Below are 14224 nucleotides of genomic sequence, written 5' to 3'. Positions count from 1 at the left end.
CGTCCCCGGCCTGTGCAGACAACTTCAAACCCCAGTTATGACTCAGGACAACTCGTCCGGCTGGGTCCCCTCACCCAGCACAAAGCTGGGCTTTCAGTGGGCCCCTCACAAATATATGTCAAATGAAGAAAGGCATTTCCTGGGAGGCTATTTTTTGACAGGCAGCTCTGAATCCAGTAATCACATATTCTGAAAATGACCATTTTTTGTTTGAAGTTGTCTTAGGAATTACAGAAGACACTGAAAAGGTTCTGCTCCTGATTTGAACATGTGCCCCTTTGAGACCCTAAATCCGAGAGGCAGGCCCTGACCGGTTGTGGCCACGTTCCCTTCTGGGGGCCTGTGTTTGGAGGAGAGGTGAGCCCTGACCGGCTGTGGCTACGTTCCCTTCTGGGGGCCTGTGTTTGGAGGAGAGGTGAGCCCTGACTGGCTGTGGCCACATTCCCTTCTGGGGGCCTGTGTTTGGAGGAGAGGTGAGCCCTGACCGGCTGTGGCCACGTTCCCTTCTGGGGGCCTGTGTTTGGAGGAGAGGTGAGCCCTGACCGGCTGTGGCTACATTCCCTTCTGGGGGCCTGTTTGGAGGAGAGGTGAGCCCTGACCGGCTGTGGCCACGTTCCCTTCTGGGGGCCTGTGTTTGGAGGAGAGGTGAGCCCTGACCGGCTGTGGCCACGTTCCCTTCTGGGGGCCTGTGTTTGGAGGAGAGGTGAGCCCTGACCGGCTGTGGCCACATTCCCTTTAGGAGCCTGTGTTTGGAGGGGAGCCTTTGAGCATCACTTAGAGCATCGCCCCCTAAACTCTGGTGTGACCTCTGGGCCTCCCGTAAAGGTGCGCATCGTGACCCAGGAGGTCTGGGTGAGGCCTGAGGGCCTGCCTCTCACAGGCTCCCGGGGCAGTGCTCCCACGAGGCTCTATGGGAGGGTCCTGTCCTTGCCTTTCAAGCTTCTTGGGGCTGTGCTCCCAACTTGCACTGTGGCCCCGAGTCACGTATGCTTTCTCCTCTTCCAGTCTCTCTGTTCCTCCCTCTGACAGTGATGGCTGTGACCGCACTGAGAGCTCACCAGCAATCCAGGGTTACCTCATTTCAAGACTAATCACGTCTGCAGAGCCCCCTTTGCCATCTAAGCTCATGCTCATGGATGCTAGGGACTGGGACCTGGCTGGCTCTGGGTGCCATTATTCAGCTTGCTACAGCTGCCCGCAGGTAGGCGCCCCAATCCCTGATGTAGTTCTGTGGAACAGGGCTTCTAGACAGGGTGGAGGTCATGAACTCTGTACGGACTAAGGTGATTATTATTCATTTATTCACCCAAGCGTTTCCCATTTTACAAATAAGGATGGGGAGGCCCAGAGAGCCGAAATAAGTGGCTCTGGGTTAGTATCTGGACTCCTGCCAGCCGCTGTCTCTGGAACCCCTGCTCCTAAGCAATCGCATGCTGCCTCGTGTGCCCAGCGCAGCAGACTAGAAGCCTCTGATGTCGAAACTAGGCAGAGGGTTTTCAGCTGCAGAAGGGGCACTTGGGTGTGTGGGGGGAGAGCCTGAGATGCTGGCCTGTGCTGGCCTTGGACCAGGTGCAGACCCTGCCTCCATCCTCACAGCTCCCTCTGGGCGAGCCAGACCCTTGGAATAGCTGCCATGGCCCAGCCAGGGCAGACCGGGCAGCTCCTACAAGCAGACCACAGACACCACCCGTTTCCACCCTGCAGCCTCCCAGCTCCCCTGTCCCCCACCCTGCTCCTTGACCCCTGTGATAGCGGCTGCACTGCAAGCCTACTTGGTCCTCTGAGTATTCATGGGCGCGAGGGAGAGAATGTGCTTTCCGTCCATTTCACAGTTAGGGGGAAACAGCACGGGCCCACCTCCTTCCCAGGGTTTAGAAGGTGGGGACCCCGCTGAGAGGGACATGCGCCCATGTTCATGGGTGAAGATTTCTTTCTCCATCTTCCGATTCCAGGCACAGGGTGAACAGCGCTCCAGGGGGGTCCAGGAGGACGAGTGACAGCTGTCCCCTGCCCAGTTTTGCCAAGCGAGGTCTGTGCAGCTGCTCACCACCGCCAAGAACTTCTCCAGACAAGGCTGAGGACAACCTGTGCCTTCATGAAAGCCCCATGCAAACAGGGCCCCAGGCCCTAAAAAGCCCTTATGTTGCTACGCTACAGCCTGCTACTACCTCACACATATTTGTCCTGCTGCTGCCAAGTGAAAGAATTTTTCTGTTTTGTTTATTGTTGCAAGACATTTATTAGTAACACAGGGATAATCAGCCAGGGATTACGGATGAACATACATTCAGACACTGGTGTTTTTCTCATAATGTGTTTTTCAGAAACCGCACGTATCGGGAAGGGAAAACAGAAACCCAGAGAAAGGAAGGCATTGGGGGACCACTTGCAGGTCATCGTCACCGTCAATAAGCCAAAGGTAAGCCTGCGGCAATGAGAAAGGGGTGTTTTAATTTTAATGCCCAATTTTGTTCTCAGTGAAAAAGGAAACCATTTTTGGTTTCATAGTCAAGCTGACGTGTTCCAACTCTATCAGAAGCAATGGCCCGTGCAAAATGTGGGCTCGAGGCCCGGCGTCCTCCACCCCCCGAAGGCTGCTCACTGTACCCAGTGTGCGTTTCCTGAGGAGCGGCTGCTCTCAGCTCCAGGTGGACGTGTGGAAGCGAGCAGGGGCGTGCACCGACAGGGGTGGCGACCTCACTCAGCGCTCAGCGGGCGGGACACGCGGCCCAGGAAGTGCAGGGCTCCCGAGCTTCTCTCCAGGACAGCCAACAGGAACGGGCTGTTCAAGGTCACCTCCAAGGCCTCTGGCCCGGCCGGCTGTGGGACGGACTCTGGGGCCTGCTCTCCATCTGCTTTCAGTTCAAAAAGAACGCTGTTCAGCACCTGCAAAGCAGTGAGCCTAGGCATCACTCCTGAAGGCCTGGGCCCCAGGGGGGACCATTCTCCAGCCTGCCCACCCTCACTTGACCCAACTCACAGGACATGGCGGCTTCTCTCCAAAGTGTCCCTCAAACCCGCCCGTCTCCACTCTGCCCTGCTGTCCCAGGCAGGTGGAGTCTGGCCCCTGGCCCCTTGTGTGCCAGGGCTTGCTTCCCCTCTCTGCTACCACCACAGAGAGCTCCGAGGCCAGGACTGTGAGCCACCCCCACGTCTCACCCTCCCAGCATTAAGGCACTTCTCAGCTATGGGGTTGCATCACCCCTGTGCTCCTGGGACAGTCCGTCCACTGCTGTGTGCTTCCCTGAAGCCAGGAGCTGAGTGCCAGGGCCGGCGGCCAGCCTAAAGGCTCTGCTCTCCAGGCCGTAGTCCTGACCCTGCTGTGGGATCTGGAGAGGACCCAAGGCGAGGCCTGGCTGCACAGAGCCACGAACACATGCAGGGGAGGGTCCCCTGCTCTGCAGCTGTCCTTGGGGAGACCCAGAGAGCGCTGGCCACTTTCCCACCCTGGGCCAACAGCCTCCTGGCCACCTGCTCACTCCTCTCCATCCCAACTGCCTCTACCCAACCCCGCACCCCACCCCCTCGGTGAAGCCTCCACTGTGTCCCTCTCGTGGGTGCCTCCCACTCCACGAGCACACAGCCTACAGCAGGCATGGATGCCACCCGCCCAGTACCTTTCCAACTCTAAGGTTGGCATCGCTGATTTTGCCCAGGTTTGCCTCGGCGCCCAGCAGGGTAGGCAGCTTGGCCTGGGCAAGCAGGTCCTGCAGGTCATAGGATGCTTTCAGAGTCAGCTGGGGCACGGTCAGGTGGATGGCCCTGGGGAGACGACACATGGTTACCAAGGGTGTCTCACAGCGTGAGGCCCTGGGCACGCTGGGCTCACAGAAGACCCGGAAGCGTGTGCTCCTGAACGAGCAAGCGTGTGCTCCCGAACGAGGAAGTGTCGCCACGCTCACTCGGCTAGGGTGTCTCGGGAAAACACTCAGCAGTAAGTACACTGGCAAGCTTCCATGTTCTTTGAGACACTGCGAAAGGGAGGCGCTGAATTCAGCGGTGGGCTCTCTGAGGGGCTGGTGTGAATAGTCGTCAGCTCTATCTTCTGTTCCTTCTTTCGGCTGGCTGCATTGAAGCGTACTCAGTGGGTAATTCTCAAATGGTGTCCTCTAAAGTAATGTCATGTCTTATTACCTTCCGGTGCAGTGGTGAGCTCCCCGCGGGAGGGAAAGGGGAGGGGCAGGCACAAGGTCAGCCTCTGTGTGGGCATGTCACTTAGGCGCCTTCACCTCCACACAGAAGCCCTGCCTTCCTTGGGCGTCCCTGAGAGCCCATAGAAGTCTCCAGCGACCGCACATGGCTGTCAGCACGCCGTGTCTGTAGCAGTCTATTCTCAGGAGCCAAGAGCTAGAAGGGACCCAAGTGTCCCCGCAGTGGACAGATGGACACACGGAAGGTGGCGATACACACAATGGAATACTGTCGAGCCTTAAAAGGAAGGGAATGCTGACGCGTGATGCAGTGTGGATGAGCGTCGAGGACACAATGCTAAGAGAAATAACCCAACACGAGAGGCCCAGTACTACATGGCGTGCCACTTGCTGGAGGCACACAGAGGAGTCGGCACACGGAGACAGGGAGCAGAAGGGCGGTGGTCAGGGGCTGGGGGAGGGGAAATAGGAGTCAGTGTTCACCGGGCACAGAGTTCCCGTTTGGGAAGAATAAAAGTTTCTGAAGATGGAGGGTATAGCACAAAAACGTGAGGGTATTGATGTCCTGTTGATAGGTGATCGATTCTATGTTAGTGTCTTTCACAGTTTTTTAAATGACTTAACAAGTGTTGACCACAGGAGGCCCCCTGTGCCCCTTAGTGCCTGTCTCAGAGCAGAGGGCCTGTTGGATGTGGGCCTCCCAACCCTGCAGCTAAGTGTCAGCACATGGGGAAGAGGATGCCTCCTCCCCTGCCTCTTCTGTGCTCAGAGAGAGAAGATGAGAAGAGCTGAGTCTGTGCCTGGAGAGGGTGCTTGTGTGGGGGTGCCCAAGCCTCTACTCACCTTTCCCACCCGCCCCCCCCCCTTGCCTGCTGGGCCCCCAAGACTCAGCCGACACCGTGCCCTTGCCCACCCATGCCCCCCGACTCCCTGGGCAGAACAGCCCACGCAGATCCCCGTTCTCCAGGGTTGGGGGGCAGCCCAGGAGGGTCCAAGCAGTTTCTGGAGCCATACCGAGGAGAGAGATTCTTCATTCGGGTCAGGAAGTTGTGCTGGAAGATGAGGGCCTCCACCTTTCGCAGGTCGAGGGTGTGGTGCGGCTGGATGAGCAGCAGGTAGCCGTTGGCACTCAGGGGCACGCGGGTCATGGAGAGGTGGTTCTGGTTGTCACTCCAGTAGTGGAAGGTGCCGCTGCCGGAGAGCATGGGCACCGGCACTGAAGTGGTGTTGTCCACCCAGAACTCCGTGAGCCCTGGCAGCAGGGAGAACCCCTTCATCTTTCCTGGGGACCCAGCAGGAGACAGGAAGGGGAGAGTAAGGGAGAGCACGGGGCTCTGGTGGAGCAGAGGGGCAGGGATGCCTCTAAAGCCTCCAGCACCACCAAAGCCTCCTTCCTGGCCCCACAGCTTCACCAGCCCCAGGGCACCCAGCAAAGCCTTCCTCCTGCAAAATCCACCGGCGGCCAATGTTGAAAACGTGGAACACGCCAGACCCCAACCTGAGGCCCACAGAGGAAAATCCTACCCCGCTATTCACAGACCAGGTAAACTCAGGCCCAGAGCTGTCCTGGCCCCAAGCCTGGGCTCTGCCCTGCTCACTTTAGAAAACAAAACCACTATTTTTTAGAGAAGCTTTAGATTCACAGCAAAATTAGGAGGAAAGTGCAGATATTTCCCGTGTATCCCCTACTCCCCAGCAACACACAGCCTCCCCCACCACCAGCCCCGTTAGATGGTGCGTTTGTTAACACTGACGAACATCCTCATCACCCAGAGTCCATGGTTCACATCAGAGTTCACTCTTGGACATTTCACAGGTTTAGACAAACACGCAGTGACGTATCCACCATGGTGCCGTTGTGCAGAATTCCTTCACGTTTCTTGGTACCGCTTGCTGCTCGAGACCCAGGATGACCAGTGGATGTGAGCTGTGTAAACCTTTGTGCTGGGCCCAGAGGGGACGGGCAAGCCCTCTGCTAGCACCCCTGCCAGTAGGCTGTGGCCTTGGGCTTGAGGAGCTGAGCTGCCAGCTGACTTGGCTACTGTTGAGCAAATTGTTGAAAGCACTGTCACTTGGGCTGTCTCCATAGCAGCAGCTGGGCACACCAGCATACCCCTCCCTTGCAGTCTTCCTAGCCCCTTGAAAGGCCCAGTTTTGCGGTTGTTCCTGGGAGAACAATGTGACGCTGAGGACGAGCCCCTCATGGAGTGGCCCCGGACATCTGGCACTTGGAGGTCTGAACAGAGGTGGCTGAATGAGTCAGGGCTGTGAGTCCTCGGAGGAGCGGGAGTAGGGAGCTGGGGAGGGCGCCCAGGTGTTGTGAGACAGGAGTGGCAGGGTCCCCAGCCCCACCTTGTCCTCTAGCCTGGGATCCCTGTGTCTTCAGGCAAGTTCAGCTTGCAGGGGGGCTGCACGCAAGAAGCTGGCCCACGGGACTGAGAGGAGGCTTGTTAGTTAGTTTATGGGGGAAAAAAAGGACACTACCTCCAAAAAGATATGGGAGTCTGAAACGAGGGTAGCTGCCGCCTACTCTGCTCATCTCATCGGACAGCATCCTGTCCTCATCCAGAGATTAAGAACATCTCGCCAGGTTAGGACAACAGGTGTGGCCCATTTCTGGGCCAGAGGCTCTCTCTGACTTTGCCTTTTGGGAAGCAGGCCTTTCTCAATGAGCTCTCCTGCTGGGCACCTGTTAGCAACTCTTGGCTCAGCCCAGGGGCCCCCTCGGTCCTACATGGGGTGCAGCCACCCTCAGCTATGTGGTCCCTGACTGGACGCTGCTCCCAAGACCTGTCAGGGCCTGGGTCTGTACGATCCTGGGCTGTCACCTTCCTCCTGCTCCCGGGGGCAGCCTGCTGCCTCTTCTCGGCAGCTTTTCAGACTTCCAGGTTATTGTCAGAGTAAGAAAACAACTGTGTTTTGGTCAACCTTCCTCCGTCCCCACAGTTCTGCCTTCCGGCCGCCGACGTCCTTGTCTCTCAGTCCTATTTGTTGCATATATTGATGGGACCTCACACACAGCTTCCCTGGCCCACTCATCCATTCACAGAGCTTCAGAGTCTTGTTCCTGGAACCGTTTGCTGAGCAATTGCATAACCTTCCAACCACTCTCCCTGCCTCCAGTCCCCATAGCACAGGCCAGGGACCTCTGAGCAGAATGCCTGGCGCCCAGCTCCCAGCCACCCACAGCTCCAACCTCCCATTAGCACATTCAAAGTCTCAAAATCTGGCCTTGACCCATCTCTCTGGCCTTGCCTAACACTGATCCCATTCTCTTCCTCTGAGCTCAGGCCAAACAAAATCGCCCCTGCTCTGGTTCCTCGCCCTGACCTTTGCAGTCTTGCACCGTTTCCCAGCCTTCCTTCTGGCCTCTCCCAGGCAACAGCCTTCCCCGAGTACCCTGAGCCCCGGGCACCTGCACAAAGCACCTTGCCTTCAGCTCTGGGGCTGAGGCATTGGCCTGTGGGATCCAGCCTTCTGGTTAACCACAGTCAGCGAGCTGAGTCGGGGCTTGTGCTATCTCCCTGTTCTCCCCTCTGAAACACCAGCTCAGACTCTTGCAAGTAATGCTTCCCCAATCATCATTTCCAAATGAATGAACATCTTGTGTGTGACGCATTATTTTGGTAATAACCTTCTCCCAATATGAAAATGATCCCAGCAAACAAACTGGATATTTTTGCATGGGACAGTGAACTTCTCAAGGACAAGATCCCTTGACCTCAACAGACATGAGCCCAGCCCTTCTGTGTGTGGAGCTGGGCCACGAGCTATGTGTTTAGAAACTAGGCCCGTGCTTGTGGGTGTGGCATCAGGAGCGGTCACTTTGTCTGTCTGAGTCTTCTTCGTCACTGGTAAACAAAGGCAGTCATACCTCCTCACCGCATCTCTAGGGGGTCCGATGACGAAAGTTAAAGGGTTCAGCACGGCAGTGGCACAGAGTAGGGTGGCAGATGGGGAGGCCAATGCTCAGATAATTCTTGTCCAAGGAGCCCTGTGGGGCAGCCGCTTGGTGCTTGCTCATCTGCCCCCGTGCCCATCTCTAGGCATGGCCCTGCTCAGCGGAACTGAGATGCTGGACAGTAAGTTCACAGAGAAAGAGGACTGCCACCCTCCTGCGCTGGCCAGGGGCAGAGCCCCGCCGAGGACCGGCCTTACCTTGGAAGTGGACGTAGGCGTTGAAGAGCAGGGTGCTGTCTGGGCTGGCCGCTGCCAAGGGCCTGCCCATATTCCACCCCGTCGCTGAATGCATGAACCTGTTGATCTTCTCAGCAGCGAGATTTGGGTCCGTGGACAAGTCTAGTGAGCGTGGGAGAGTGATTGGGGCGAAGGAAGAGAGGCCCTGCACAAAGGGCTGCTTCAGGTGCAGGCCAGGGGCTGTGAACAGGCCAACCACCGTGGACAGGAGCAGCCTGGCCTGACTGCTGGCCCCACCCGGGGCGACCAGAAGGCCCTGGATGGTCTGCAGGGAGGACAGGACCTTGCGGCCGTCCAGCCGGGAGGTGCAGCCCTGACCCTCCCCAGGGACACCCAGGAATGCCTGTAGTCTGCTGGCCGTGGGGTCTAAGGCCCCCGTGTAGAAAGAGGTCAGGGTGCTGAAGAGGGCCACTGGGGAGAACACAAGCCCACTGGCCACGCTCCATGTCTCGCTCAGTGTCTTGTACACGTGGAAGCCCATGAAGTTGAGCAGCAGCCCCACCTCGGAGGCCCGCAGCCGGTCTTCAGCCTCTAGCTTCTCAGTGGCTCGAACCAGCTGTTCCCACAGGGCCTCTTCATCCACTGGGGATGACTTGGTCTGAATGGGTACAGGTGTGAGAGTCGGGTCTGCAGGTGTCTCCACACTGGGTTTCTCCAGCTGGTCACAGTTGCTCTTGCTGTGGACGAGGAGGTGGAAGGGGTGTATATACACCCGGTCGCCAGCAGCCAGGCCAGCCCAGGCCAAGAGGCAAAGGACGGTGGCTCCTAGGCTCAGGCCAGCGGGAGCCATCTCTGACCGGGCACTTGCTTCTGCTATCCTGAAATAGTTTGTGAAGAGTTAAAGGGGATTATTACGTGTCTTCCAGCAATATTCCCTGCAGCCAGTCAGCACATGGGACACCTATCCCTGTCTCATACATTTCAAGGAGAAGGGGTGGCTCAACGCTCTCTGAAAGCCAGCTACAGAGGCGCTCCAGCTGCAAGCACGCTAGCGTGGGCTGAGCTGTGTGTTTGTGGGGCTTTATTGCAGGGGTGGGTTTGGGTTTTATTTTGTTTAAATTTTAAAGTGGTAAGCACGTCTGAATATTAAGACATTTGTGGATTTTAAAGAAAAATACGAAATGGGGTTATTTTTAATGTAAACGCATGTTTTCACAAAGTACTGCAGGTGTCTTTTGTCAAGAATATGTAAGCGGCTGATACATTTTTACCTTTGTTAATTAGTGGTATGATGCTCCAGTCAATAATGACATGTTTAACAAAAGAATAATATGGAAGCATCTTAATTCATTTTTAAAGGAATGCTTTGAGTGAAGAAAGTATCATGATAGTTGTTATGCAAAAATTTAAAAATTCACATGTCAGAGTTGATGGAAGAGATTTTCACATACTGAAGTATGGAGAAGTCATTCTGGTTTATCCAAAATGGAGCTGGTGGTCATTGTGGATGTTGTCTCAGACACGTTCATGTATCACTGAGAACTTGAGTTTTCTGAGCGATAACAGACCATAGCCGTAGCTGCCAGCTGCAACCTTCTGGTCTCAAGGCCTCCCCTTGTAACTATGCAACCATTTTGAATCCCAAACAATCCTTGCTTAACAAATACCCTTACTTGCCAGTTCCAGTCCTAATTCTTGACAAGCAACGTGCGTAATTTTGCAGTTCCTGCCTCCATAAGCCTCCTCTGTGTTTCGTCTGGTAGAATACAACTCAAGCGCTTCCTGAATCTGTGTCTCTCTGCGATAGGCCTCAGTTTGGCTCAAATAGAACAGTTGTCTATTCTTATTATAGATTATTTATTGATTATTTCTGTTAACAAAGTCCTGACCCCTAGTGCCTCAAACTGCGACTGTATTTGGAGACAGTCTTTAAAGAGGTAATTTAGGTTTAATGAGGCCTTTAGGGTGGGCATTAATCCGGTCTGACCAGTGTCCCTATAAGAGATCAGGACACAGGGAGAACCGCATGAAAGCATTAGGGGCAGACGGCCTGGAGACCACCTGCAAGCCCAGGAAAGACGCCTCGGAAGAAACCAACCCTGTCAACTCCCAGCCTCCAGAATCAAGAGAATACAGATTTCTTCTGTGTAAGACTCCAGTCTGTGGCTCTGCAGTGGCAGCCTATAACACCAATATGCCCACCTGTTCAAGGCTATAAATTTTCCCCAAAGAACAAAATGTGAGGCAGCAAGGGTCTTTGTGGGGCTCCAAGCCCTAGGGTAGGTGGTAAACCATTTTGGAATACAAGACCAACTCACACAGAGGTTTCTCCTGTGTTACAAATTAGCCTGACAAGAAAATAATCCAGCTGTGTGGGAAATGTTCCCTTATTTCCCCAGCCAAGTTGTGTAATTTAGAATGGAGATCTCGTATTTGTTTGGCTCTTTCCCATAGATTATCCAACCTAACGTGTCACGTGAGCTAAGATTGTTCCACTTCTTTGCAGACACAGAAAGGGGAGTTCTGGGATACGGAGAAACATCCCCAAGCTCATGTTACAGCAAGGAGGTAACAGAGATCCGATTCCAACCTACTTCACTCTCACAGGTTATGCTCCACCCGAGTGCTCACAGGACTCACCCAGAAAGCCTGAGAAACTATTGCAATCTGAGTCTCACTTCCAGAGATGCTAATTAAGTGACCCTGGGAAGGGTCTGAGAAAGGGTTTTTAGTCTCCCGGTAGCCCTAACCTGCAGCTGGAATTAAGCACCATAGACTCAACCTGGAGAAGCCCAGACATCCCTGCCTGTCTCAACCCCCTCCCCAGCGCGCACCCGCCCTGCAGAGTAGATCCCCGAGGGGCTCCGAGTCGTCTGTGCCTGAGCCCATTCATCAGCAGCCAGATTTCACCGGTCTGTGCCCAGTTCTCCCAGGAGGCGCAGACGTGCCTCCGCAGTGTAGAAGCTTTCCCTGCCTCACCTGGGGCAGGTGAGGTGGGACAGTGCTCAGCACCTCTGCCTCAGCCTCACTTCTAGCCAAGAGAATGGGCGTGGGCTGAGCTCCTGGGAGAAAAGGCTCCTGGGTCGGCTCTGCTGGCTTTTTCCGCGATGGCTCTCACTGAGAGAATAAATATTCCTTTATGGGTTCATTGCGCTCTAGCGGCTTGCTTCTATATGACACCGCCTTCATTTTGAGGGAAGGCGAGTGCTGTACTACCAGGTAGCCGCCCAGCCTTCCCATTCCCCCCTCACTCTCCCCTGCCCTCCCAGAGCTGGCCTGGGCCTCCTTGGAGCTATGGTCCATCACCACCAACTCCAGGTCGCCTCGAAGCCTAGCTGGCTCCTGCACACCCACGCGTGCCTGGGCAGGTGCGGCGACGGCAGCCGCTCGGCGAGGGCTGACATGCGCTGCGCACCCTCTCTGCTCTAAGTGTCAAAATGCCAAGGGAACTCTGACCTCTGACCTTAACTCCCACCTACTCTCCTTCCAAGCCGTTTGACTCCACCCACTGTTCCCACAAGGAGTTACACAACACGGAAAAAAAGGACAGAAACTTCTCTCTTTATAGGCCTTCCTGTCAGGCAGGCCTAAGTTGCCCATTGACACCTCTCCAGGGGAAACTGGCGGGGCCTGAGTGTGGAGAATCCTTCAGGAACAGGCCTAAGGGTCCTGGGCTGGGGCCGTGCAGGTGATTGCAGCCGCCTCCCAGCTTCCTTCAGGCGCAGGCCCCGTTTCAGGCGATTTACCAGGTAGAACAGAGGCTGTTGTTTGCTCTCGGTTGTGGTCTGTCTCACTGGCCTGGGTGCCAAGTCAGCGCACAGCTTCCCAGCCTGACAGCGGTGCCTTGGGTTTTCTCTTCCACCTGCCTACACCTGGCCTCCCCCTTGACCAGCCTCTCCTGCACGGCTCCCTACATCTCAGGGCTTGTGCTCAAGGCTGAAGAGGATAGTAGCAAACACAAGTGCAAGGCTGCTCACAGCTTCAGTGACTTCAGGGGCCAAGTCTGAACCCTCACAGCAGCCTACCTTCTTGTCTGGGCCTCCCCACCAGATTTCACCCTTCGACTGGCCCTCCACGCCTGGCACTCTGAACTCACTCCCCCTGCCCTCCTCTCCTCTCCCAGTGGTGCGGCTGCTAAGTCACTTCAGTCGTGTCCGATTCTGTGCGACCCCACAGACGGCAGCCCACCAGGCTCTGCCGTCCCTGGGATTCTCCAGGCAAGAGCCCTGGAGTGGGTGCCATTTCCTTCTCCAATGCAGGAAAGTGAAAAGTGAAAGAAATCGTTCAGTCGTGTCCGACTCTGTGCGACCCCATAGACAGCAGCCCACCAGGCTCCTCCGTCCCTGGGATGCTCCAGGCAAGAGCCCTGGAGCGGCGCCAGTGCCTCCCCGCCCGTGGCGCTGGTCCCCTGCAGCTCTGGTCACTGCGTCACTCGTGTGTGTCTTATGTCCAGCGTGTATCGCCGTCTCCTCCCACACGGATGCAAATCCTGTAGGACTGAGGTTCTTGCTCTGTTTTGCTTACTGATGTGTCCCACATTCCCAAAAATACAAGTGGTGGCTAAAGGATGCTGTCCTGCAGATGAAGAGACAGGTTTGGAGACTTGCTCAAGTTCACACAGCTGGTAAGAGACAGATCTAGTGTTCGAGCCCAGAGCCCAGGACTCCATACTCCATACACTTAGGCACTGATCTATACTGCTTTCGAACAAGACTGTGTCTTTTTAGTTTATTCTCAAGTTTAGAAAGCACTATCAGGTATTAGCACTCTTAATTTATAGCATAGTTCCCGAGAAAGGGAGACCAGGTATTGCTGCTGGTTCCATTTTATAGACAAGCAAACCGAGGCTCAGGATACAGAGTGACGAGCCTGACTGCTCAGACCCGGGCCTTGAGCCCAGGACTAGAGCCGGCACTGCCTCCGAAGAGCGGCAGGGAAGTAGACCACTGCTCCCCTGAGCCCTGTGGGGACACAGCCCCAGGCTCACTGAGCCTGCCCTTCTCCCCAGCTCCACTGCCTGCACAAGCCTTGCTCGTCCTCGGGCTGGAGGAGGACCCAGGGGACTCCTTCTGCGCCAGCCCCCTAGGACCCAGCCCTGCTCAGAGGGAGCGGAGGACCCCGCCAGCCTGCCTGCTGCTGAAAGGAGCAGTTCCTCTGGTGAGACCCATGATGCGCTCAGGGGAGGGCCAGCCTGTGCCTCGGGGCGCTCGGGGGAGGGACAGCCTGTGCCTCGGGGAGAGGCACCCTCCGAGTCTGGTAATGCCACCTGCAGCCCGGGTCAGCGCTGTCCCCTGGTTCCTGGGTGCAGTTTAGCCACAGGCTTCCAGCAGCTCTCCCCCATACCTGTCCACCAGAGCGCCCAGATTTCTCCTACCAGCAAACAAGGCAGCTGTGTGAAGAGAGCTGGGGAGGGTGTGCATGGAGAGGGCCCCCACTCACCTTCCGCTCTTGTCCTCAAGACAGGGTGGCTTCTTCCTCTGGCTGGGCCACCGAGGCCCTATTTATGTCTGAGGGGTGGGGATGGAGCGGTTCCCAGACCAGCCTGTGCTCAGGCCAGGGGGAGGGTGTTTACATGACTTGGCCAGGCCGTGGGGGTGGGGGCCTCAGCAGCCTCCCAACTAGAGGGACAAATGCCAGGCCAGGCGACTCTCAGGATGGGCCTCCTTCCAGGAATCCAGGGGGATCGATGCACTGTTGCTGCTGACAGTGAACTGGTGCACAGTCAAGTTACACATTTACTGAAGTTTGCTCGGCCTGGGGCTGCTGTTATGGGACACGGGAGAATCCCATGTGGGTTGTGATGCATCTCTGCCCCTGGGTGTGATGGCCTGAGGTCAGCCACCCAAGCCTTGAGACTGAGCCCCCTTGGGGAGTGATTCTGAGAGGCCCCAAGAACATGTGGGCTCATGGGTCCAGCGGGAAGCAGAAAGCCCTGT

At 56.1% G+C, this 14224-nt stretch overlaps 1 protein-coding gene across 2 annotated transcripts; it reads right to left on the bottom strand.

Annotated features, from left to right (window-relative positions):
* Positions 1-2206: 2206 nt before the first annotated feature.
* AGT (angiotensinogen) lies at positions 2207-13763 on the bottom strand. 2 transcript variants are annotated; one of them, XM_060406789.1, is made up of 5 exons: positions 13728-13763; positions 8310-12863; positions 5166-5433; positions 3618-3762; positions 2207-2886 (listed from the first exon to the last, which is right to left on the bottom strand). In XM_060406789.1, the coding sequence occupies exons 2-5, from the start codon at positions 9136-9138 to the stop codon at positions 2698-2700; spliced, it is 1431 nt and encodes a 476-aa protein (XP_060262772.1). In that variant the 5' UTR covers positions 9139-12863; positions 13728-13763; the 3' UTR covers positions 2207-2697. The 2 variants fall into 2 exon arrangements, with proteins under 2 accessions (XP_060262772.1, XP_011960976.3); XM_012105586.5 differs by having other exon boundaries at positions 8310-9166.
* Between the last annotated feature and the right edge of the window lie 461 nt (positions 13764-14224).

The sequence above is a fragment of the Ovis aries genome, chromosome 25 (assembly GCF_016772045.2).
Source record: "Ovis aries strain OAR_USU_Benz2616 breed Rambouillet chromosome 25, ARS-UI_Ramb_v3.0, whole genome shotgun sequence".
Lineage (NCBI taxonomy): Eukaryota > Metazoa > Chordata > Mammalia > Artiodactyla > Bovidae > Ovis > Ovis aries.
Note: the sequence above shows the minus strand (reverse complement) of the source record. Positions and strands in the feature narration are given on the sequence as shown.